Source organism: Eurytemora carolleeae, unplaced genomic scaffold (genome assembly GCF_000591075.1).
Source record: "Eurytemora carolleeae unplaced genomic scaffold, Eaff_2.0 scaffold335, whole genome shotgun sequence".
In the NCBI taxonomy this organism is placed as follows: domain Eukaryota; kingdom Metazoa; phylum Arthropoda; class Copepoda; order Calanoida; family Temoridae; genus Eurytemora; species Eurytemora carolleeae.
The window spans coordinates 196,879-219,537 of NW_019396289.1; the positions used below are offsets into that span (position 1 = coordinate 196,879).

General features: G+C 31.2%; 2 protein-coding genes across 2 annotated transcripts in view; one reads left to right on the plus strand and one right to left on the minus strand.

The window, feature by feature from the left end:
- Positions 1–18,271, plus strand: part of LOC111700218 (peroxidasin homolog) — a 92,632-nt gene extending 74,361 nt beyond the window's left edge. The window contains exons 12-28 of the mRNA XM_023471083.1: positions 7,591–7,666; positions 7,732–7,797; positions 7,926–8,027; positions 8,729–8,797; positions 9,220–9,276; positions 9,685–9,747; positions 10,537–10,605; positions 10,748–10,824; positions 12,204–12,321; positions 12,682–12,738; positions 14,042–14,127; positions 14,231–14,258; positions 14,688–14,808; positions 15,064–15,153; positions 15,415–15,441; positions 15,905–15,996; positions 18,131–18,271. Of these exons, the coding sequence (XP_023326851.1) occupies positions 7,591–7,666; positions 7,732–7,797; positions 7,926–8,027; positions 8,729–8,797; positions 9,220–9,276; positions 9,685–9,747; positions 10,537–10,605; positions 10,748–10,824; positions 12,204–12,321; positions 12,682–12,738; positions 14,042–14,127; positions 14,231–14,258; positions 14,688–14,808; positions 15,064–15,153; positions 15,415–15,441; positions 15,905–15,996; positions 18,131–18,217 (1,285 nt within the window). The 3' untranslated portion in view covers positions 18,218–18,271. The remainder of the gene's footprint in view (positions 1–7,590; positions 7,667–7,731; positions 7,798–7,925; positions 8,028–8,728; positions 8,798–9,219; positions 9,277–9,684; positions 9,748–10,536; positions 10,606–10,747; positions 10,825–12,203; positions 12,322–12,681; positions 12,739–14,041; positions 14,128–14,230; positions 14,259–14,687; positions 14,809–15,063; positions 15,154–15,414; positions 15,442–15,904; positions 15,997–18,130) is intronic.
- An 86-nt stretch (positions 18,272–18,357) lies between these two features.
- Positions 18,358–22,507, minus strand: LOC111700224 (uncharacterized). The gene is made up of 2 exons (XM_023471090.1): positions 22,290–22,507; positions 18,358–20,171 (listed from the first exon to the last, which is right to left on the minus strand). Exon 2 carries the CDS (start codon positions 20,152–20,154, stop codon positions 19,222–19,224), a length of 933 nt encoding a protein of 310 aa, XP_023326858.1. The 5' UTR covers positions 20,155–20,171; positions 22,290–22,507; the 3' UTR covers positions 18,358–19,221.
- Positions 22,508–22,659: the final 152 nt, after the last annotated feature.

Here is a 22,659-nt window from a genome sequence, read left to right on the forward strand (position 1 = left end):
CACCTTCCACAAAAGGAAATAGCTAAGCTCAACTCAAAGTTTCCTATAAAAAATATTATTCAGGTGAGGGAGCTAAATCCCCTTTAAAAGAATCTCCTTATGACAAAGCTCCTGCAATACAACCCCCTCGAACTTCAAAATATTCCAAGGAAGAACCTGCTAAAGAAACGCCTTCATCTTATGCTAAAGAAACACCTGCACCATATGCTAAAGAAACACCTTCACCATATGCAACAGAACAACCTGCACCCTACGAAAAACAAACTGAGGCACCCTACGCAACAGAACAGCCTGCACCTTATGAAAAAGAAACTAAAGCACCCTATGCAAAAGAAAAACCTGCACCCTATGAAAAAGAAACTAAAGCACCTTATGCAACAGAACCACCTGCACCCTATGTAAAAGAAACTAAAGCACCTTATGCAACAGAACAACATGCATCTTATGAAAAAGAAACTGAGGCACCCTATGCAACAGAACCACCTGCACCCTATGAAAAAGAAACTGAGGCACCCTATGCAACAGAACAACCTGCATCTTATGAAAAAGAAACTAAAGCACCCTATGCAACAGAACAACCTGCATCTTATGAAAAGGAAGTTAAAGCCCCCTACGCTCCAGAACAACCTGAATCATATGCAAAAGAAACTACTGCTTATGCTACAGAACAGCCTAAAGAAACAACATATGCAGCAAAAGGTCAATTTGAATAACATTTTTGAGGCTTAGGCTTTTAAGGTTAGATCGACAACAATTGAATAGTAAAGCATCCCCAAATTCTCTAATTCATTTTTAAAAGTTTTTTTCTTAAAAATTCAAATTTATTATCATTAGACAGCCATGATGGACCAAAGAAGCCCAAAACAGGTTAGCAAAATAATTCTAAAAAATAATCGGTCTAAGATTTATAACTTAATTTATACAACTTTAAGTTTAATATGACTAGATAATGAAGCCATCAGTCAAGAAATAGAACGAATAGATAAAACTATTGCTGATATTGACAGCGCAATTAAAAGTACAGCTGAACATAACCCACTAAGGACACAAGCAGGTGAATTCAAAAGAAGAAGATTGTGCAAAATATCACTCTCTTTTGACTGTTTAAAATGATAGAGCAGATATATTTTAATTTTTGCTACTTAAAGATTAAAATCTTAGGATCTTACGGCGTTGAAGACTTCCAAAACGAAGAATCTCTTTACAAGAACCACCCTGCACAGCCAGTTGAGACAAGACGGTACAATTCATATTTAAAAAGTAAAAGGAGCCTTCCCCCCATGCACGTCTGCCTTTGATCTACATTTGTTTCCTACCCTTGCCTTTACTTGACGTGAACATCGTATTCATCATTTTTTCCTGTTCAAATAATTCATACCTGAGAGATTTTACTAAATATTTATGTCTTACAAAAGCGGAAACACACTGATACATGCAAAATTTTGATACAAATACTCATTAAAAGATTGGAATTTTTATGTTTTCGATCATAACACCTCTTATTGAAGAGTTATTAAGAAGAACAAAGATGTTTTGGATTTCCAATGTAAATTTTCTCTATTTCAGGATGTTTGATCATACACTTGAAGTTCCAATGTTGAAAATAGCTTCTCTTGGACGATTTAAGCAGTTTATCAAGATGTTTAAAGTTGGTGGACAAGCAACTGACAAGTTAGTTTAACAAAAAAAAGCTTTATTTAGATAATTTTCAATCCGTATATCTAACAGAAAATTATCAGTAAACAGAAAACACCATATTGATATAATTTAATTATTCATATATCATTAAAGGGGCTTTAAGTGTAATTTTAATTGATCTTTCATGTAAAGATGGTACCCTCACAACCTTTATGTGTTCCTCTAGTACAGAGATAAGTGTACAGTAAGCTTATCGAAACCCACCTGTATTTAGCTGCAATTTCCAGTGTGCGCTGTCTTGAGTTAGTGGTGTACAGTTGATACATAGCTCACACTGGAAATTAAAGCTGATTACAAGCGGGGTTTGATAAGTTTACACACAGATATCTTTACTCAACAAACGTAAAAAGGTTGTAACTGTAAGTAAACCGTTGTAAATCAGGCATTGTCCTCTTTGCACGGAGAGTCACTTGAAATTATACTTTAAGTCACTTTTAAACTTAATTTTATGCAAATGTATTATTGCGCAAGTTAATTAATCTGGATATTAGATTTGAACTATGTTTTTAATCCAAGGCATTTATTTAATCTTAAATATTTTATTTTTCTAACTAGAGAAGGAGTATGTGATAGAAAACCAAACTGTGATCCTAAATCTAAATACAGAACATTCGATGGCACTTGTAACAACCTGAAAGTTACGAATCACGGTAATTAATTAATTGAAAATATCTTGAGGGGACTGTACGCTTAATTATAAATATCCCTCTATGCAAAGATTGTTCCCTTACAAATTTTGTATGATCTGAGCTAAAAACTTTAGAATGAGATATCCTTAATCCCGATTACTTAATCTGAGTATCCAATGGACATACTTTTGATTTTCTTCTTAAACCGTTCTTTCTTGGATATAGTGGAGAAAAATCAAAAACCAGTTTTTCTAAATTAGAGAGTTCCTCCTATACATAATTTTAAAAGGCGAGCATAACATCAAATTTATCGGCTTCATATACGCGACTCTGATTGGTTGAATTTTACACACTTTTGGATACAAGGTTAGGTTAGGTTAGTCTCGATATTTAGAAAAAGAGAGGATCAAGCATTAATCTCGATTTTCGCCATTCTAAAGTTGTCAGCTCAGATACGAAAAAGAAATCAATGTGATAATTTGTTTATTATTTATTGTGGAATTTCTCTACAAACATGACTTGCACATGTTAGGAAAAAATAAAGAATGTTTAGATTTTAACAATATTAAATGTAGAAAACAACAATATCTTCCATATTATTGATAAAAATCTTAAGAGAACCGTTGTGAATCGGGCATTGCCATCTTTGCATGTAGTTCCATAGACTGTCCCATTAATACTATTCTAACCTCTAGGTGCTGTAAATGCTCCCTACAGGCGTCTCCTACCCCCAGCCTACGGTGACGGTAATTATCTACCAAGAGGAGTAAGCGAGTTCAGTAAAGAGCACGGATATGTCTCATCCCTTCCTTCCCCTAGAAAGATTTCAGATACTGTCATGGAACAAGGAAATGAAACATTGACAGAGAGTAGGTACGTATTTTAAAGATAATTGGAGACCACTTTATGGTTCTTTCATTAAAAAAAACTAAAAATTTTTCTTCGAATGTTTGTTCGAAAAAATCGTTTGTTCAGCAAATACACCATCGTTTTTAAAATTTTTTTTTTTTAATTGTTAATTAAGTAAAAAAACAACTGTTTCTTTTCCAAATCTTGATAGAAATTTTTTGTTATCAAAACCTTAAATTTTTTATTATTACATAAATGATTGCTTGGGTTTTTTTTCAACGGAGCGCTTGGCGGCGCTTTAATATAGAATAGAAAATTCAAACATCATTGGAAATATTACTATGTTTTATTAGAATTTTAAAAATAAATACAACTTTTGATAATAAAAACATTTAAATGGTAATACAATGCATTTTTATTTATAGTGTTGCAACACATATGGTTATGCAATGGGGACAGTTTATTGATCATGACATGATGTCAACATCTAAAGAAGCTTTTGACTGTTGTGATCCAGAAATAAGGTAACTTGTAATTGCTTTATTCAAAAATGTTTATTTTAGTAATTTTCTCAAAGATAAATTTGAATTTATTTGAAGCCATTTTCATAATTCAGAATTATTCCACTTTTTAAATCATTAAATCAGAATATTAAACCCGATATAAGGTTCGAATTGTTTTCTTTATGAAATTGGGTACCCTTCTTTGCCAGGAAAACTATGAATAGAATGAAAAAATAGGGAGTAGAGCGGCTAGCTAGTTTACTACTATTGCATTAAACAAATTTGGTAGTGCATGAGATGTAGTTTTAATAGCTATATGGTGCCATATATCAACTACCTTTTGATTTTTCTTCAAAGGACTAAACTTCTTAATAATAAATGTAAATCTTAAAATTGAATCTGTTCATCTTTTTTATCTCTCACTCTTTAATTATCTCTATATCTCTCACTCTTTAAACCTCTCTATACCTCTCACTCTTTAAACATCTCTATATCTCTCCCTCTTTAAACCTCTCTATATCTCTCACTCTTTAAACCTCTCTATATATCTCACTCTTTAAACCTCTCTATATCTCTTACTCTTTAAACCTCTCTATATCTCTCACTCTTTAAACCTCTCTATATCTCTCACTCTTTAAACATCTCTATATCTCTCACTCTTAAAACATCTCTATATCTCTCACTCTTTAAACATCTCTATATCTCTCAATATTTTCCTGATATTAAAAAAATAAACCTCAATACTTTATAATCTCTATTTGGAGAGTTAGTTTTAAAGATTACAGAAAACAGACAGCCTAAACGGCACTGCTGATAATTCTTTTATACCCAGTGCGCGCCTTGAGGGCGCGTTTATGAGTAAAAAAGAGTTCTCGACAAATAAATGAAACAAACAAACATTTGTTTACAATTTAAAAAAAAATCATATATTCTAAATTTTCCCCACCAACCAGTTGCTTTAATTAAATAGTTTTTAGTTGTGATATCTTTATCTTTATAATAAAGCTCTCACTTTGCCAGGAAAACTATGAATAGAATGAAAAAATAGGGAGTAGAGCGGCTAGCTAGTTTACTACTATTGCATTAAACAAATTTGGTAGTGCATGTAGATGTAGTTTTAATAACCATACGGTGCCATAGATCAACTACCTTTTGATTTTTCTTCAAAAGACTAAACTACTTAATAATAAATGAAAAACCTTAAAATTGAATCTGTTCATCTTTTATATCTCTCACTCTTTAAACACCTCTATATCTCTCACTCTTTAAACCTCTCTATATCTCTCACTCTTTAAACACCTCTATATCTCTCACTCGTTAAACCTCTCTTTATATCTCACTCTTTAAACCTCTCTATATCTCTCACTCTTTAAACCTCTCTATATATCTCACTCTTTAAACCTCTCTATATCTCTCACTCTTTAAACATCTCTATATCTCACACTCTTTAATAACCTATATATCTCTCACTCGTTAAACCTCTCTATATCTGTCACTCTTTAAACATCTGTATATCTCTCACTCTTTAAACACCTCTATTTCTCTCACTCTTTAAAAATCTGTATATCTCTCACTCTTTAAACATCTCTATAAATCTTACTCTTTAAACCTCTCTATATCTCTCACTCTTTAAACACCTCTATTTCTCTCACTCTTTAAAAATCTGTATATCTCTCACTCTTTAAACATCTCTATATCTCTCACTCTTTAAAAACCTCTATATCTCTCACTCGTTAAACCTCTCTATATCTCTCACTCTTTAAACATCTGTATATCTCTCACTCTTTAAACACCTCTATATCTCTCACTCTTTAAACACCTCTATTTCTCTCACTCTTTAAAAATCTGTATATCTCTCACTCTTTAAACATCTCTATAACTCTTACTCTTTAAACCTCTCTATATCTCTCACTCTTTAAACATATCTATATCTCTCACTCTTTAAACACCTCTATATCTCTCACTCTTTAAATATGTCTATATCTCTCACTCTTTAAACACCTCTATATCTCTCACTCTTTAAACATCTCTATATCTCTCACTCTTTAAAAATCTGTATATCTCTCACTCTTTAAACATCTCTATAACTCTTGCTCTTTAAACATGTCTATATCTCTCACTCTTTAAACACCTCTATATCTCTCACTCTTTAAACATCTCTATATCTCTTACTCTTTAAACCTCTCAATATCTCTCACTCTTTAAACCTCTCTATATCTCTCACTCTTTAAACATCTCTATATCTCTTACTCTTTAAACATCTCTTTATCTATCACTCTTTAAACATCTCTATATCTCTTACTCTTTAAACATCTCTATATCTCTCACTCTTTAAACATCTCTATAACTCTTACTCTTTAAACCTCTCTATATCTCTCACTCTTTAAACCTCTCTATAACTCTTACTCTTTAAACCTCTCTATATCTCTCACTCTTTAAACATCTCTATATCTCTCACTCTTTAAACATCTGTATATCTCTCACTCTTTAAACATCTCTATAACTCTTACTCTTTAAACCTCTCTATATCTCTCACTCTTTAAACATCTCTATATCTCTCACTCTTTAAACATCTCTATATCTCTCACTCTTTAAACATCTCTATAACTCTTACTCTTTAAACCTCTCTATATCTCTCACTCTTTAAACATCTCTATAACTCTCACTCTTTAAACATCTCTATATCTATCACTCTTTAAACATCTCTATATCTCTCACACTTTAAACATCTGTATATTTTTTACTCTTTAAACCTCTCTAGTCTATATCTCTCACGCTTTAAAAATCTTTATATCTCTCACTCGTTAAACCTCTCTTTATCTCTCACTCTTTAAACACCTCTATTTCTCTCACTCTTTAAACATCTCTACATCTCTCACTCTTTAAACATCTCTATAACTCTTACTCTTTAAACATCTCTATATCTCTCACTCTTTAAACCTCTCTATATCTCTCACTTTTTAAACATCTCTATATCTCTCACACTTTAAACATCTGTATATTTCTTACTCTTTAAACCTCTCTATATCTCTCACTCTTTAAACCTCTCTATATCTCTCACTCTTTAAACACCTCTATTTATGTCACTCTTTAAACCTCTCTATATCTCTCACTCTTTAAACCTCTCTATAACTCTTACTCTTTAAACATCTCTATATCTCTCACTCTTTAAACATCTCTATATCTCTCACTCTTTAAACATCTCTATATCTCTCAATCTTTTGCTGATATTAAAAAAATAAACCTCAATACTTTATAATCTCTATTTGTAGAGTTAGTTTTAAAGATTAAAGAAAACAGTTGCCTAAACGGCATTGCTGATAAGCTTTAAAGCCCAGTGCGCGCCTTGAGGGCGCGTTTTTAAAATAATGAGAATGATGCATCTCAAAACTTGCTGAATTCCGTCAATTTCCTTCTTTGTCTCTGCTGAACAAATCCGCGAGTCTTTTTTATATATAATTAATGATTAAGCTGAAATGATTATCTATCTATTTAGCTATCTTTCATAAACTTTCTTTTTGGCGAAGATTAAAAGGGTACAGCTGTGAATCGAACTCTCAGAAAATAAAAAGTCAATTGAAATGACCTCATCAAAAAAGCTTAAAGGGACTGTACGCGTAATTTCAAGAGATCCTCGATAAAAACATGACAATGCCCGATTTACAACAGTACCCTTAAAATCGTTGTCTGATCAAGTATGAATTAGATATCCATGTTTTTGTTTCTTTAAACTGTTTATTTTCGTTTGCGGTTTCTCTGCGAAAGTGACTTGCACATTTCTTGTTTATAAAAATCAATGGATAAATACTTTTTTGATTATATTGAAGTTTCAAGGGTACCGTTGAAAATCGGACATTGCCATCTTTGCACTTTAAATTAATCTGACAATTCCTTTACATTTTTTTTTCTAGTTCTTTGAAATATGCTGAACAATTTAACACACAATCATCTTTTCTTGACGCTTCTCACATATATGGAAGTAGCAAGGTAAACCAAACTTTACGGTAAACTTTAGATCAGATAATCTCCTTCTATTGTTAACTTTAATATAGGAAGCTGCTGATATGCTTAGAGGAGGCAAAAATAGGAAAGGGGGAAGGCTTCTCGGAAACTCAGTGGTATTAAAACTTTTTTATAAAATAGTAAAACTAAAGATTTTGCCATTTTTTCATTTTTTAAATTGATTTTGAAAGTCAATTTTTTTTCTTGGATACAAAATAACAAACCAAATGTATATTTTTTATAGCTGCCTCACTTTCTGCCGAGCAAGTTTGATTTAAAGATGAAAAGTAAAGAACATGATCTTGGAACCGATTTTGTGGCAGGAGATATGAGAGTAGAAACTCAGGTTAACATTTTTTAATTATTTTCATAAAATTAGAATTATTCAATACTTTTATCTTTGCAAACTGATGGTGTAGACCTTGGATATTTACAACTATCAATTATAACGCCAGATCAATCAAACTTTGAAATATCAATGGTTCAAACCATCAAGTTGCACAATTCCATTCTTAACAAATATGTTTAAAAAAGACATGAAACCAGTGTCCGAATTTAATGAATTTAAGCCGCGTCTCAAATCCCCCAAAAACCGGTTTCAATTGAGCGCCGGCTTAAATCTTGAAAAATTAATACAATTTTAAGTGGAACCACAAAAATTTGAGCCACGGCTTAAATTTAAACCGCGGTTCAAATTCTTTAAATTAAGTCTCTGGACAATAGAATATTTGAATTTATTAAAGAAAAAATAACGTTTATTGAAAAATTTGGATGTCCCAACTTGCTTTTGGATAGAAGAATAGTAATTTAAGTTTTTTTTAGCGATAGTAGAGCATTAACTTGTTTTGATGTTAAACTCCTGCACGTTTTCCTTGAACATTGAACAGTATATAGCGATAAACTATGCATTGGTTAAAAATATATTCTTTTAAAAATATCAACAAATGTTTTCGTTCATAGTTTGATATATTAAAAATAAACGTTTAGTTAGTGGAAGAAATATTGAAATTTTTTTATTTAAATCGAATAAAATTGTTTTTTTTCTAGTCAAGCTTGACTGCAGTGCATAACCTGTTCTTTAATGAACATAATCGGATTGCAGATGGTTTATACCAGGTTTTTTTCAATATTCATGAAATTTAGTATTTATTAATCAATGTATTATATCCCAGCGAGCATTTTAAAATGTCGCAGAATTTCTTTACAGTCAATAATCGAGATTTTCTGAACTCACAATTATTTTTTCTGACTGCAGTGTCTTTGCACCAGTTCTTAGATCCACTCTGCGGGGGGGGGATATTAAGTCTCGAAGAAATACAAATTGTTAAACAACATTTTTTTTGCGTTTACTCCTAAAACAATACAATCTTAATTTAATGCGTATTTACAACCTTAATAATTTGTTATGTTTTAATATTGTTTTCATAAACTATTATTGAAACTTTAGGGAGGAAGGAAAAGCACAGGGGGGGGGGGAATGCTTGTTTTGTCCAAACAACCAATTACCATCAATTTAAAATGGCATTTACATAATTTAGGAATTGAAGAAAAGGTATTCCATGCCTGACACCGATCTTGATGAATTAGTTTTCCAGGTATTTTTTAAACATAAAATCAAAAATTGACTTGAATTTGGAATCAAAAGTTTTTGACTACATTTCATTTCTTAAAAAGAATAATTTTTAGAAATAAAGAACGTTTTGTTTGTAGTTACGAGCAGCATGTTTCGTTATGGTATCCCTAAACTTCTGTTTATAATTTATAAATAAATGTTCGCTATTTCTGAATGTGCTACGACACACCATCAACTAAGCTTTCGGTCCTTTCTACAGTAAATTCAAGTACACTGACCAAAGATAAAGTAGCGTTTAGTGGAGAGTAAACTCTTTGATTTACATATTTGAAATGTTTTTTAACAATATGTATCTCATTTTCTGTAAAATATACTCATCTTAATTTTAAAAAAGTTTAAAATATTACCAATAAATGTTTTAACTATTGAGGAAACTAGAAGACTTGTGATTGCTGAGATTCAAGAAGTGACCTACAGAGAATTCCTTCCAGTGGTAAAAACACTAAAAAAATTATTATTTTTTGACGTTTCATATTTAGAAAAAACAATTCCAATTTGGGATATAAATTTGAGGTTTCCCTTTGTTTGATTTTTTATAAAAACAAACCGTCTTAAATAATTTATTATGTTTACTTAAAAATTAATATTAAGTTTTTTGTTGTTCTTTTTTAATAAAGTTAAACAATCCAAAAAAGACTCGTCCAAAACATTTGAAATTCTTTTTTAAAGCAAATTTTTAACATCATATAAAACAGATAGGTAGCCAATGTATAATTAGGTTTAGATGAAATGTACATTGTCAATCATCCCTCTCATCCATCCAACCTTAGCTGGGAACTTTTGTGTTGGATGCTCCTCATCCACAGATCTTGATATCTACTGTGAGCACTTTTAATTTGAGGATACATTTCTATTTTAGTTTGTCTTTATTGCAATAATGCAATAAAAAGTTTCCGGCTGTGGTAAACCCCTTCACAGTTCACCTACTGGGTATCCCTCTTTCTAAAATATCTGAAATCTTTAAAACAAATATCGATTATTTTTTACTCTTTTTTTCTTTTATCAGAGTTAGATAATTCATTTCGGAAATGATTATACAGTAAGAACCAGAAAACTCTGAAATAGGGAGATGACTTTCAGACTCAAATCATGAATAGTCCAACGAACATGAGACACAGTAATTATTCACTGCAAACAGACCCATTTAATCTAATAAACGATTTCATAAATGTCGTCTTCCTTTTCCACAGTTTTCTGGTTCTCACTGTATCATGTTTTCCAGGTTTTGGGTAAGCAGGCAATGATAGAAAACAAACTTGAACAAACTGCAGAGTGTATTTACAATCCAGAGGAACAAATCAAATCATAAAATTAAATTAAATAAATCCAAATAAACAGAGATTAAGGCAGGGGGATGATAGTTTTCTACCTTTGTGCTCAGTTAGCGTACTGTACACTTTGAACTGTTTACTAAGAATTTGATTTTCAACCAGACTGATCCATGCATAATTAATGCATTTGGTGCTGCAGCTTTCAGATTCGGACATTCACTGATACAGAGTATTTTTAGGTCAATCTTATATTTGATAATTCAGAATTAGATCAACATAAAGCTATATGTTATATATGTATTGAAAAAAACCGTTAGCTTTTCCTATCATTCTGTTCTTGACTTCATGACTGTTCATTGGATTCTTTCAGAGTTTTATGATATTTTAAATGTGTTTAAAGATTTTTTTTAAAAATATGAATTTTTAAAAAAAATTTATCAATATTTTTATTTTAAATTTAAGATTAAAAAAATAATTTTTTTACAGTTTAACCCGAAATAACATGGATTACCATTTTACAGCCCCTGTAATCTTTTTCAATGACTCTAAAATATGCTTTGGTCCATAATTTGAAGTTTTTAAGGGATCAGCTAAATAAGTTTTGTCGTCCGATTCTTCTGTTTTTCCTGCAATACACATTTTAATAGAATAATAAAAATGATCAATTGTTGAAAGTGAACACAGAGGTTTTCGAACATTCGACATATTTTTCCGCCAAACGAAAGCATCATACAACAAATTGTTACTTAAACGACCCCTAAAAACAAAAAAATACCACAAATTGTTACTTAACGACCCCTAAAAATATTAACTACTTGCCAGTGCACGTTTTAGAGTCATTCTAAAAGGTTATTGAAGGGACTGTAAAGGAAAATGAATGGGGGTATTGGCTGAAACCTAACTTTGTAGTTGATTGAGACCCATGAAATTTCTATCTGATGTTCCTGTCTTGAGAAATTGATATAAATCTGTGTCAAATTTATACGAATTTAATAATTTTAATTTTTGATAGATATTATTGACAATATAATTATTACGCCTGAATCATGTGACCAAAACTCCCACCAATAGCAGTGCAGTAGTATTGTCACGTGTCTCTGTCTGTATCACCTGACAGTATACTGCATAGCCATTGGCAGGAGTTTTGGTCACTTGATATTGACGTATAAATAATATTATCAATTATATCTATTAAAAATTAAAAATTATTAAATTCAAATAATAATAGAAGCAAACCTAAGTTACTTAGGCATCTCTGGGATATCGTCGTTTTCAGATTGGTTGCGTATTTGCGTATTTATCTCTACTATTTCTATACAAAATTTTATGTATATAGATTTTTGACACAGCTCTATATCAATTTCTCGAGACAGGAACATCAGATAGAACTCTTATGAGTCTTGAACAACTTCTATAATGCTTAGCTTTCAGCCTATACCCCCTTTCATTTTTCCTTTACAGTCCCTTTGAGGAGGATAAAAAACGCTAATTCCTGTTTTTATTGGGTCACATTGTGTATAATATGTTTCGGACATACAAACAAACAAACAAACATAGATTACTACTTTATAAATATAGATGTATAGATAACAAGATATACATTATATTTGTATTGTAGGGGTGAAAATCAGCCCTGGAGATTAGGCAAGTTCTTTGCAGACAGTAGGTTTGCTAGAAGTGAGGGAGGAACTGCTTATGTTAATGAACTGAAGGGACTAAGTAAACAACCTTGCCAGGTTTTCAGAATTTTAAATTTTAACATCTTTGAGACCAAATTTTAATAACTTTTGGTTTGATAGATTTCTGGTTTAAGCTTTTAGAGGCTTTTTTTGTGCAAAACCGAGAGAAAATATAATGCAAATATGAAAATCAAAAATTGAAATTAGAAAAGCAAATAGTTTTAATAAATATATGTGTTGAGTGCCTTTTAGAAGCAAAAATCTTGAATTTAAAAATCTATGAAAATTAGGTAGTCTAAACTATAATTGCCAAATCTTAACATTTTAACAAAAATTAAAACTTATAATTTTTGGGAATTTTATTTGATTAGAATCACCGGAAGGAAAGGACTTATTTAAAAGAAACCTAAATTTCAGAGAGCTGATCTTCATATCTCGCAACAGATGACGCAAAATCTTTTCTGTAACAACCAGGTTTACAATTTAAATAATTTTTTACATTTTTTGTTTACACATTGTCTTGTCGTCCAAATTTCAATTTTCTCCATTGTTTTGGAAAAAGAAGAATTCTGTTAAAGGGAGTTTTCGCGAAAAATGAAAGGGGGTATAGGCTTAATGCGATAAAAAAGCGCTTTTGATCGCTACTAATTTTACTTCTATCTGTTGCGTCTATAAGGAGAAAATTGTTAAAGTCGTCTCATACCGAATAACTTAGCGCCCATACAAATTCAGAAAATTGCAACATACAACTTAGACCGTAAAAAATCAATTTAATTTTGAACAAATCATTTAGATATTACAACCTATAGTCATCGATTATCTTTCGCCACATTTGTGTATAGTTTATATTTTAGAATATTTTTTAATTAATTTTATTTTTTTAGAAAACGTTTTAACGGATTTCGAAAAATGTGAGTGGTGCGCGGCCTTCTTAGATAGTTGCGCAAGCGACAAGAGAAATAATCAAATTCAAAACAAATTAATTAAAAAATATTATTAAATATAACCTATATAAATGTGGCGAAAGATAATCGATGACTACAGGTTGTAATATCTAAATGATTTGTTTAAAATTAAATTGATTTTTTTACGGTCTAAGTTGTATGTTTCAATTTTCTGAATTCGTATGGGCGCTAAGTTATTAGGTATGAGACGTCTTTAACAATTTTCTCCTTATAGACGCAACAGATAGAAGTAAGATTAGTAACGATCAAAAGTGCTTTTTTATCGCATTAAGCCTATACCTCCTTTCATTTTTCGCGAACACTCCCTTTAAATAAAAATGTACATGCGGAATAAGAAGAATTCTGTTAAATAAAAATGTACATGCGGAAAAAGAAGAATTCTGTTAAATAAAAATGTACATGCGGAAAAAGAAGAATTCTGTTAAATAAAAATGTACATGCGGAAAAAGAAGAGTTCTGTTAAATAAAAATGTACATGCGGAAAAAGAAGAATTCTGTTAAATAAAAATGCGGAAAAAACTTTTAGCTTGGACAAAATGTGAAAGAAAGCATGACTGAAAAATCAAAATTAAAAATGTAAAAATATCAATTATAGGTTGTTTTGATAATAAAGGATGTGTACCATTTTAATCAGCAGAATCAAAATTAATTTTTTAACAATAAATGCCCCCCATCCACAGAGATCTAGAGAGCTATGAAAATTGTGCATTAATTTACTTAGGGCATTGCCATCTTTGCATGCAGGGTCTCTTTAAAGTACACTTACAGTTTCTTTAGCCTATACTGTCTAAGCAAGTTTGTATATTATTAAGACAGCGCCTGGAGGAGGACATGATATTGCATCCTACAATATACAGAGGGGTAGAGATCATGGTATACCAGGATATGCTAAGTTCAGGTGATTATAACTACAATTTTAATAGACACGAAGTTTCCATCTTAGATCTATCAATTACGTCAACAAAAGATTACTCCTAATAATTTAATTATTTTTTTTTCAGGGAATTGTGTGGGCTCTCTCCAATTAAGGTATTTTTTTCCGACAAAAATAAAATACTTTGGAAATGTTCTGTCATAACAAAATTTGCTGACACAAAATACTTTGGTAAAATTGATTTCATCGACCATTGTTTCGTATATTAGACACAACAACCCAACACACAGAAAAGTCGAATATCTCCCATAAAGAATTCTATGTACTGTGATGTGATATCCAGAAAACTCTGAAATGTTTTTATACATTGATATCCCAAAAACTCTGGAATAGGAAGACGACTTTTAGACACCAGTGATAACTTTAAATAGTCAAATATGAACATGAGAGACAGCAATTGTGCACTGTAAACAGAACAAAATAATACTTTACAAATACAACTACTTGCTCTATAACAACATTAATTACACTTAAATGTTTTCTTTCATTTCCACAGTTTTCTAATTATCACTGTATGAGTCTAGAGCCTGAAGGAAACCCCTGAAGGAGTAGATCCAGCGTCTTGGAGTAAAATACAATCAGTTTATGGTTCTGTTGATGAAATAGATTTATTTGTTGGAGGGCTGGCTGAAATACCAGCGAAAGGTAATATCTTTTGAAACTCAGAACATAATAATACTATTTTTACATGAATTAAACTGTGATATAATTTGATCTTAGAGATTAAAAATGTTGTTGTCATCAAACTATTTTTAAAGTTTCTTGGTCAAATTATCACTGAATTAAAAGTTACTGAAAGAATTGGATTTTAATTTATTTCAATGTTTTTTTCATTTTGAGAGGGTTTTTATGCAAATCAAAATTCTTTTAAGATTTATTTTAAAAGTTTGTATTTTTCAGATGGTTTGATTGGTCCAACCTTCGGGTGTATTATTGGTAAACAGTTTAAAGCATTGATGGAAGGAGATAGATTCTTCTCTCACCATGTAGGAAAGTCGATTTTACTTTTATGAAAGGAATTGAGTCTTTGCAACAAACTCTGATTTTCTAATCCCTATACCTTTGAATTCCAATTTCGTAGACCTTTTTCATTTCAAATCATTACTTCTGTTAGATCAAATAATATAAGTTTGAAATATCAAAGGTTTACGACATTGAGTTTCAAAGATATAGGGATTAGAAAATCTGAGTTTGTGGCAAAGAATCAACTCTTTTTCTTTAACAAAATTCTTTATTTTCTTTGTATTTCAGGGGGACCAGATATTTTTCCCCTCAAAGGTAACATTTTTATTTTTGTACTTTTGTAAGAACTAGAAAATTTTGGAATAGGAAGACGACTTTTAGACTAAAGTAATGACTTTAAATAGTTCAAATGATAGTAAAAAGGTCCATTTCACTTAATCAGCGCTTTAATAAGTTACTAATGAAAATATTTGCGTTTTAACAACATTAAATACGCTTAATTATTGCTTTTAAGTCTATTTCCTTTTCCAAAGTTATCTGGTTCTCACTGTGTTTTGCGTAAATCTTTTGTGTTCAGCTGTTGCTAACTTATTTCCTAAATTGACTTGATCATAAAACTATTTATCCTTAGATAAAGAAATAGAATAGATAAGAAACGAGATGTTTTTCAGGATTTGTCAAAACTGCTTTAAATGTTTTTTTACGTGATATTATTTTCGCGATTTTATCGATTTTGCAAAAGTTATTTCTTAAAAAGTTGGAAATTTTATTTCTCCAGGGGCTGCAGCGGCAGGGTTAGGATCTCGGACCCTAGCTGCTATTATCTGTGAAGTAACCGGAGCAGATAAACTTCCACCAAACGTTTTCCAGGTAAACTAACTGGATTTCCAGGTAAACTTACTGGATTTCCAGGTAAACTTACTGAATTTCCAGGTAAACACTCTGGATTTCAAGGTAAACACTCTGGATTTCAAGGTAAACCTACTGGATTTCCAGGTGAACTTACTGGATTTCCAGTTAAACACTCTGAGCTGAAAACTTTAGAATGGTGGATATCGGGATTAAGGCTTAATCCACTCTTTTTCTTAATCTCGAGATTAAATATTGCTTGTTCTCCTCTCATTTTTAATCTCCAGATTAATTATCCGATCAGGATTAAGGATATCCCATTCTAAAGTTTTCAGCTCTAGATGTCCAGGTAATCTTACTTGATTACCTGGACATCACTGGATATTACTCACTGGATATTAAGGTAAACTCACTAAATTTCCAGGTAAATCAAATGGATTTCCAGGTTAGCTTACTGGATTTCCATGTAATCTTACTTGATTTCCAGGTAATCTCAATGGGTTTTCATGTAAACTAACTGGATTTCTATTTAAACTAACTGGATTTCCATTTAAACTAACTGGATTTCCATTTAAACTAACTGGATTTCCATGTAAACTAACTGGATTTCTATTTAAACTAACTGGATTTCCATTTAAACTAACTGGATTTCCATGTAAACTTACAATATTTCCGGGTTAGANTGCTAATAGTTGAAATTGTGGGATTTGCAACGGAAAATACGGTTCTTAAGTTCTTAAGTTTTTTTATGAAAAATTATAATGATAAAGTTTCAATAATATTTAAAATGAACTGAATAGTTTGTTGTGACTAATGAATATTCTGAAATTAGTTTCGAGCCAGCAATAATCAAGTTTGGCACAGGAATGCATTCAAACTTTACATCCTTTAGTTTAACTTTCCGGCTCAGCCAACTGCAAATATTAGAGTTTAAATATCTGAAATTAAAAGATATAATGTGTAATAATATCATGTTTATAGTTTAACAGTAGTTTGATTTATGGGATTGCATCAAATGATAAAAACAATATTTACATTATATTGATACTTAATGCCGGTCTTTCATCTTGAATTCTTCAAACATTCCAGTGTTAAAAAGGGAGTGTATACTCGTACTTTCAAATATCTCTCCATTTAAAAAGGATCATGTTCAATATGTAACCGCGGTACCTTTTTTATGTTTTTTTTTGTGGATGAAAATTGATTATTTTTAATTGTGGGTTTCCAAGAGTGGTAGGCGATTATAACAAAACATTGAAGACGCTTTTTTATATAAATTTTGATTGTTAACAAGCTGTTTTCGTATTACAAGTTTACAAGTAATCAAAGAGAAGCTTTTTAATTAACAGATTCGATCTTAACTTCTATGTATGTTTATGTGTATCCATGTTGTTTAAAACTTGAAATAATAAAAATTGAAATTAAAAGTCGTCTTCATTGTGAAGATAATCCCATACCGCTATGTAAAGTAAAGTACCTTTGCTCTGGAATTCTAAGCAATAAATCGGCTTTTTCTCCGGTCATAGGCATCTTTGAAAAGTAAGACTAATACCATTGAATAGCTTATAGGCAATTAGTTTACCAGAAAATTACCTAAATAAGTGAACGGTCCCTTTATAATTTTTGAAAAAAGCTAATTTATCAAAGATGTTAATCAAATGATTTTACTATTCATTTAGAAAAATCGTTTTGGTTAATTTTCTTCAGGTCAGAGAAACAATTTTGCGTCATAAAAGCAAACTAATAAAGCAGGCTATTTCAAAAAAAGTATGCTCATCTTGGATTCTTGTGTAGCCTCTAAAAAGAAAAAACTTTGATTGCTTTAAAATGGATCTCAAAATGGTGCCCATCAGTAATCTTAAAATAATCTTAATTTTGACTTATCTACTACGCTACATTCTACATATATTCAGTTAATTGATTCTACATATATTCAATTAATTGATCCTACATATATTCAGTTTATTGATTATACATATATTCAGTTAATTGATCCTACATATATTCAGTTAATTGATTCTACATATATTCAGTTAATTGATCCTACATATATTTAGTTAATTGATCCTACATATATTCAGTTAATTGATCCTATACATTTATTCAGTTAATTGATTATACATATATTCAGTTAATTGATTCTACATATATTCAGTTAATTGACGAAGCTGGGATGAAAGCCTGCAGCGAGCTACCAAAACTGGATTTAATGAAGATTGCTAGTGAAATAGAAATAAATTAAAACCAAAAATATTGAATTAATAAATTGAGATTTTTATTTTCAAAATCTTTCCCATATCCTGTTTTAAAGTTTATTCTTTTTGGAATAAATAATTTGATTAATGTATGTAACGTATTATCATTTGTAATACTTTCTTTGGTTTGCTTTTTGATAGTAGTTAAAGAAGATTAATTAATTAAGTTTAGAATTTAATGCATTTCTATCATATTTAGTCGAAATATTAGATTAATATGTAAAATGGTCGGCGTTCATATCAATACAATTAGGACGATTTTTTAATTTAAGTTTTTATTGCTAACAAGCTTTATTAAAGTATACAAATAAAAGCTGTTAATTGACAGCTTCTCTTTTTCCATGTTTATATGTTATGTGTATCTATCCATGCCGTTGGAAAGCTTGATTGGACCTGGACTAACCAGGGCGAGATATGTTTCTGCAATTTGAATTTTCACACTTTTTCATTTGCAATATTGAAGCCTTACTTGAAATACCATTCACATTACATACATAAAGAAGGATTTGGAAAACTAGGAAAGCCAAAATAATCTGGACAAGTAAGATATCATAACCATTGAATAAGACCTGAAGAATAAGAATATAAGAATATTTATGTCACCAATTAAATCAGAAAATTTTTTGAGAATGTACATTTATTAGAATGTCAAAAAATTTGAGAATTGATGGAAACATCTGTGTTTTACTTTTAAAGCAAATTATTTATTAAATATTACTCCTGCAAATTATTCAGGTCACTTTTTAAAGAGTAGAAAAAAATTTGAAACAAAAATTTGATTTGTTTTTAGAATTTTTGGAAACTGCATTTTGAAAGAGCGTCTGCCATAGATTGCCAGTGGTCATCAGCTCCTTCAGGTGGTGCAGGAGTCTGGAAAGCTTCTCGTAGTTTAAAGACCAGGTCCAGTTCACTGTGTCATAAACTATTCCTAGAACAAGTACTTTAGTACTTGGGCCAAAGGACTTCTCTGGGACATCTCTGGGCGCTAGTTTTATGCCAAGAGAATCTGCAACCTCAGCAAAGGTAGCATCGAATAGCTCAAGCGAGTCAAAATTGGGACTGTTGCACAACAGTCGTGCTGAAAGATTTTGCTGGTTGGGAATTTGGATTTAGCAGCTGCAATGTGCACTACTACTTTGGCCACTCTGTCGAAAATACCCGCACTGCTAGTGCAACCAAAAATGAGGCAAAGTTCTTTAAAGGCCATGCCCAACCAAGAGAACCATTGAAGGTCTGTGTCTTCTGGTCTTACAGCTATGTGTTTGTAGGCGTCAGCCCAGTCAATCTTGCACATTTTGGCGCTTTTCCCAGCAAGGTGAAGAGCTCTGAGCCACTTTGTTGTGGAGGACATGATGGTTGGGAAGTCGTCTTTGTTAATGCCCTCGTTGACGCAGTTGCCAACAGGTGAACCTGAACTTAGGTTCAGAATGATGCGCACGGCTCCTGTAGGTTTTATTTTGGTCATCATGCCATTTATTTTAGCGCCCGAAGGGACATGTGCTAATGGAACAGGACCATTGGCAAATTTCTTCGTCGTCAAGTCTGCAACAGCATCTGTCACATGTTCTGCGAATTCGTATGCACTAGGGGAATTAGTTGAGAAAGAAGGGAGTCTGGAGGAGCCATTGCAACCCAGGTTGGCACCGTGCAGCAGATCATTGTGGATTGTATCGAGCAAGACTAAGTCGACGAATTTTGTTTCTAGGTCTAATTTTCTCAATAGATATGGGTCTACCATCGATTTTGAGGGTTGCACTAAGTTTGTTGGGAAATTGTCCCAGAATTCGGATGGAGCTGGTTTCCTATAGTTTTTAAGTAAGGGTAGATTGTGTTTTGGCTTGAAGATTTTCGCAGGTGGTAGTGGAGGAATATCTTTTGACGATAGCCTTTGGTGTAGTAATTTAAGACTATGCATGAGATCCATGGTGCGACGACTGATTTCTAAACAGTGGTATAGGTAATTAATATGTTTTGGTGGGTGTTAAAAAGTGAATCTTATTAATCGTGCAAATCTAGATTGTTAATGTCTGTATTTGTTTTTGTTGACTAAAATCAATTTATTAGGCTGGAAATTACTGACAAAGTTCGTTTTAAATGTCGTCTTCATAAAAAAGATATTTAGATTTATATGTTAAAACAGAGGATGCTATATCGTTTGCACTAAGTTGGCCGATTGAACTAACGTACTTTTGCACTAAAGTCAGCTGATCAGTAACCGGTTTTTAGTACGATCTAACTATAAGTGCAAATAAACAAAAATCTGATTTTCTGTGTTCGAAATTGGACTAAAATTTTATTTTCCCGCCAGGAATATTTTATTTTCGCGCTAGGATTATTTTAGTACAAATGATCAAATTAGTGCAATTGATCTGGAATACTAAAAATATTTGTTCAAGCGCCCTATTTTTTTTCTGTAAATATTAGTGCAATTGAACTATAATAGTGCAAATGAACATCTCCAAAAAAAGTGTTAAAATGGACTAATTTTTCTTTTCTGTAAATATTAGTGCAATTGAACGTTAGTGCAAATGAACATGTCCCAAAAAATATTTGTTCGAACGGACTAATTTAAAAAAATATATTATTAGTGCAATTGAACGTTAGTGCAAATGAACATTGTCCAAAATAATTTTTTTTCAAATCCGGACTATTTTTTTCTGGAAATATATTAGTGCAATTATATTGTTAATTTAAGGGTAATTGGTGAAATTTTAGATTTATATAGTTCGATTGAACATTTTTTTGTTCATTTGCACTAAAATATGTTCATTTGTACTAATAAAATTTTATGGGCAAATGGTAAAATTTTAGATTTTAGTTCAATTGAACATATTTTTGTTCATTTGCACTATAAATATGTTCATTTGTACTACTATTTTTTTTGTGTGAAATTTTAAATTTTAGTTCGATTGAACATATTTTTGTTCATTTGCTTTAAAATATGTTCATTTGTACTAATAATATTTTATGGGCAAATGGTGAAATTTTAGATTTTAGTTCGATTGAACATATTTTTGTTCATTTGCACTAAAATATTACTAAAAATATTTTAAGGGCAAATGGTGAAATTTTAGATTTTAGTTCGATTGAACATATTTTTGCTTATTTGCACTAAAATATGTTCATTTGTACTACTTAATATTTTATGGGCAAATGGTAAAATTTTAGATTTTAGTTAGATTGAACATTTTTTAATGTTCATTTGCACTAAATATGTTCATTATAGTACTAACATCGATTTTACCGGAACTTTTAGCTTTAGTTCAATCGAACATTTTTTGTTCATTCCCACTATACAATACCCAGCAAGACAACGGACATCAAATTGACATCTTTTTAGAGTTTAGTGACGTCATTTTGACATCACAAAAAGACATCAAATTGACGTAAAAACGTACCCACTTTAACGTCAATATGACGTCATTTTAAGACGTTAGATTGATGTCAAATATCCTAAAATTATGTCAATTTGATGTTTGTTTGATGTCATGTTGTATGTTTTGTGTCATCATAATGACATTATTTAACGTTACAATACCCAAAATGAAATCCATATTTACGATACCTAACATCTCAAAGACATTAAAATAATGTCACTTAACATTTAAATGACGTCAAAATTATATCTATAAACATTTTAATGACGTTTCATTAATATAGTTTTACTCTTAAATGACGTCAAAATAATGTCAATCAAAATAACGTCCCTTGTACTAAATACAAATGNAAGACTAGAAGACTAGAAGACTAAAAGACTAGAAGACTAGAAGACTAAAAGCGTAAATGAGAAGACTAAAAGTAAAGAGAAGAGAAGAAGAAGAGAAGAAAAGAAGAAGAGAAGAGAATAGAAGAAGAAAAGTATAGAAGAAGAAAAGAATAGAAGAAAAAGAAAAGAAGAGAAGAAGATAAAAAGTGAAGAAGAGAAGAAGAGTTGAAGAAGAATAGAGTTAAAGATTAGAAGAGCAGAAAAAAAAGAAAAAGAAACAAATTAAGAGAAGAAATAAAGAGAACAGAAAAGATTTTTTATTAATAAAATTGATACTATGGTGTGACCTATACCTTTAAATATTTAGAATAAGCCATATAATCGTTTTGACAACTAAAACGTGTTTATCTTGTCGAGTGTAGTGTCTTGACTGCTCCAGTGCTCAGTGGCCAGTGCTGGGCACTGGCTTATGGCTGAGTATGAAACTTGCCGTACTGGCAGGGAACTATTCACCGGCGCTGCCCATAGAGCCCCTGACCCGGCTCGAATGCCGTCTACAGCTAGATCCCCCCCTTCCCCACTCTACCCNTGGTTATGTGGTAGCTGGTGTAGGTCCGATATTGCAGTAGGTCGGAAAGTTAGTAGGTCGGAAGTTCAGTAGGGGGGATATTGCGTATAGACGATGTAACATTACCACGTCTTGACTGCTCCTGACTGAAGAGT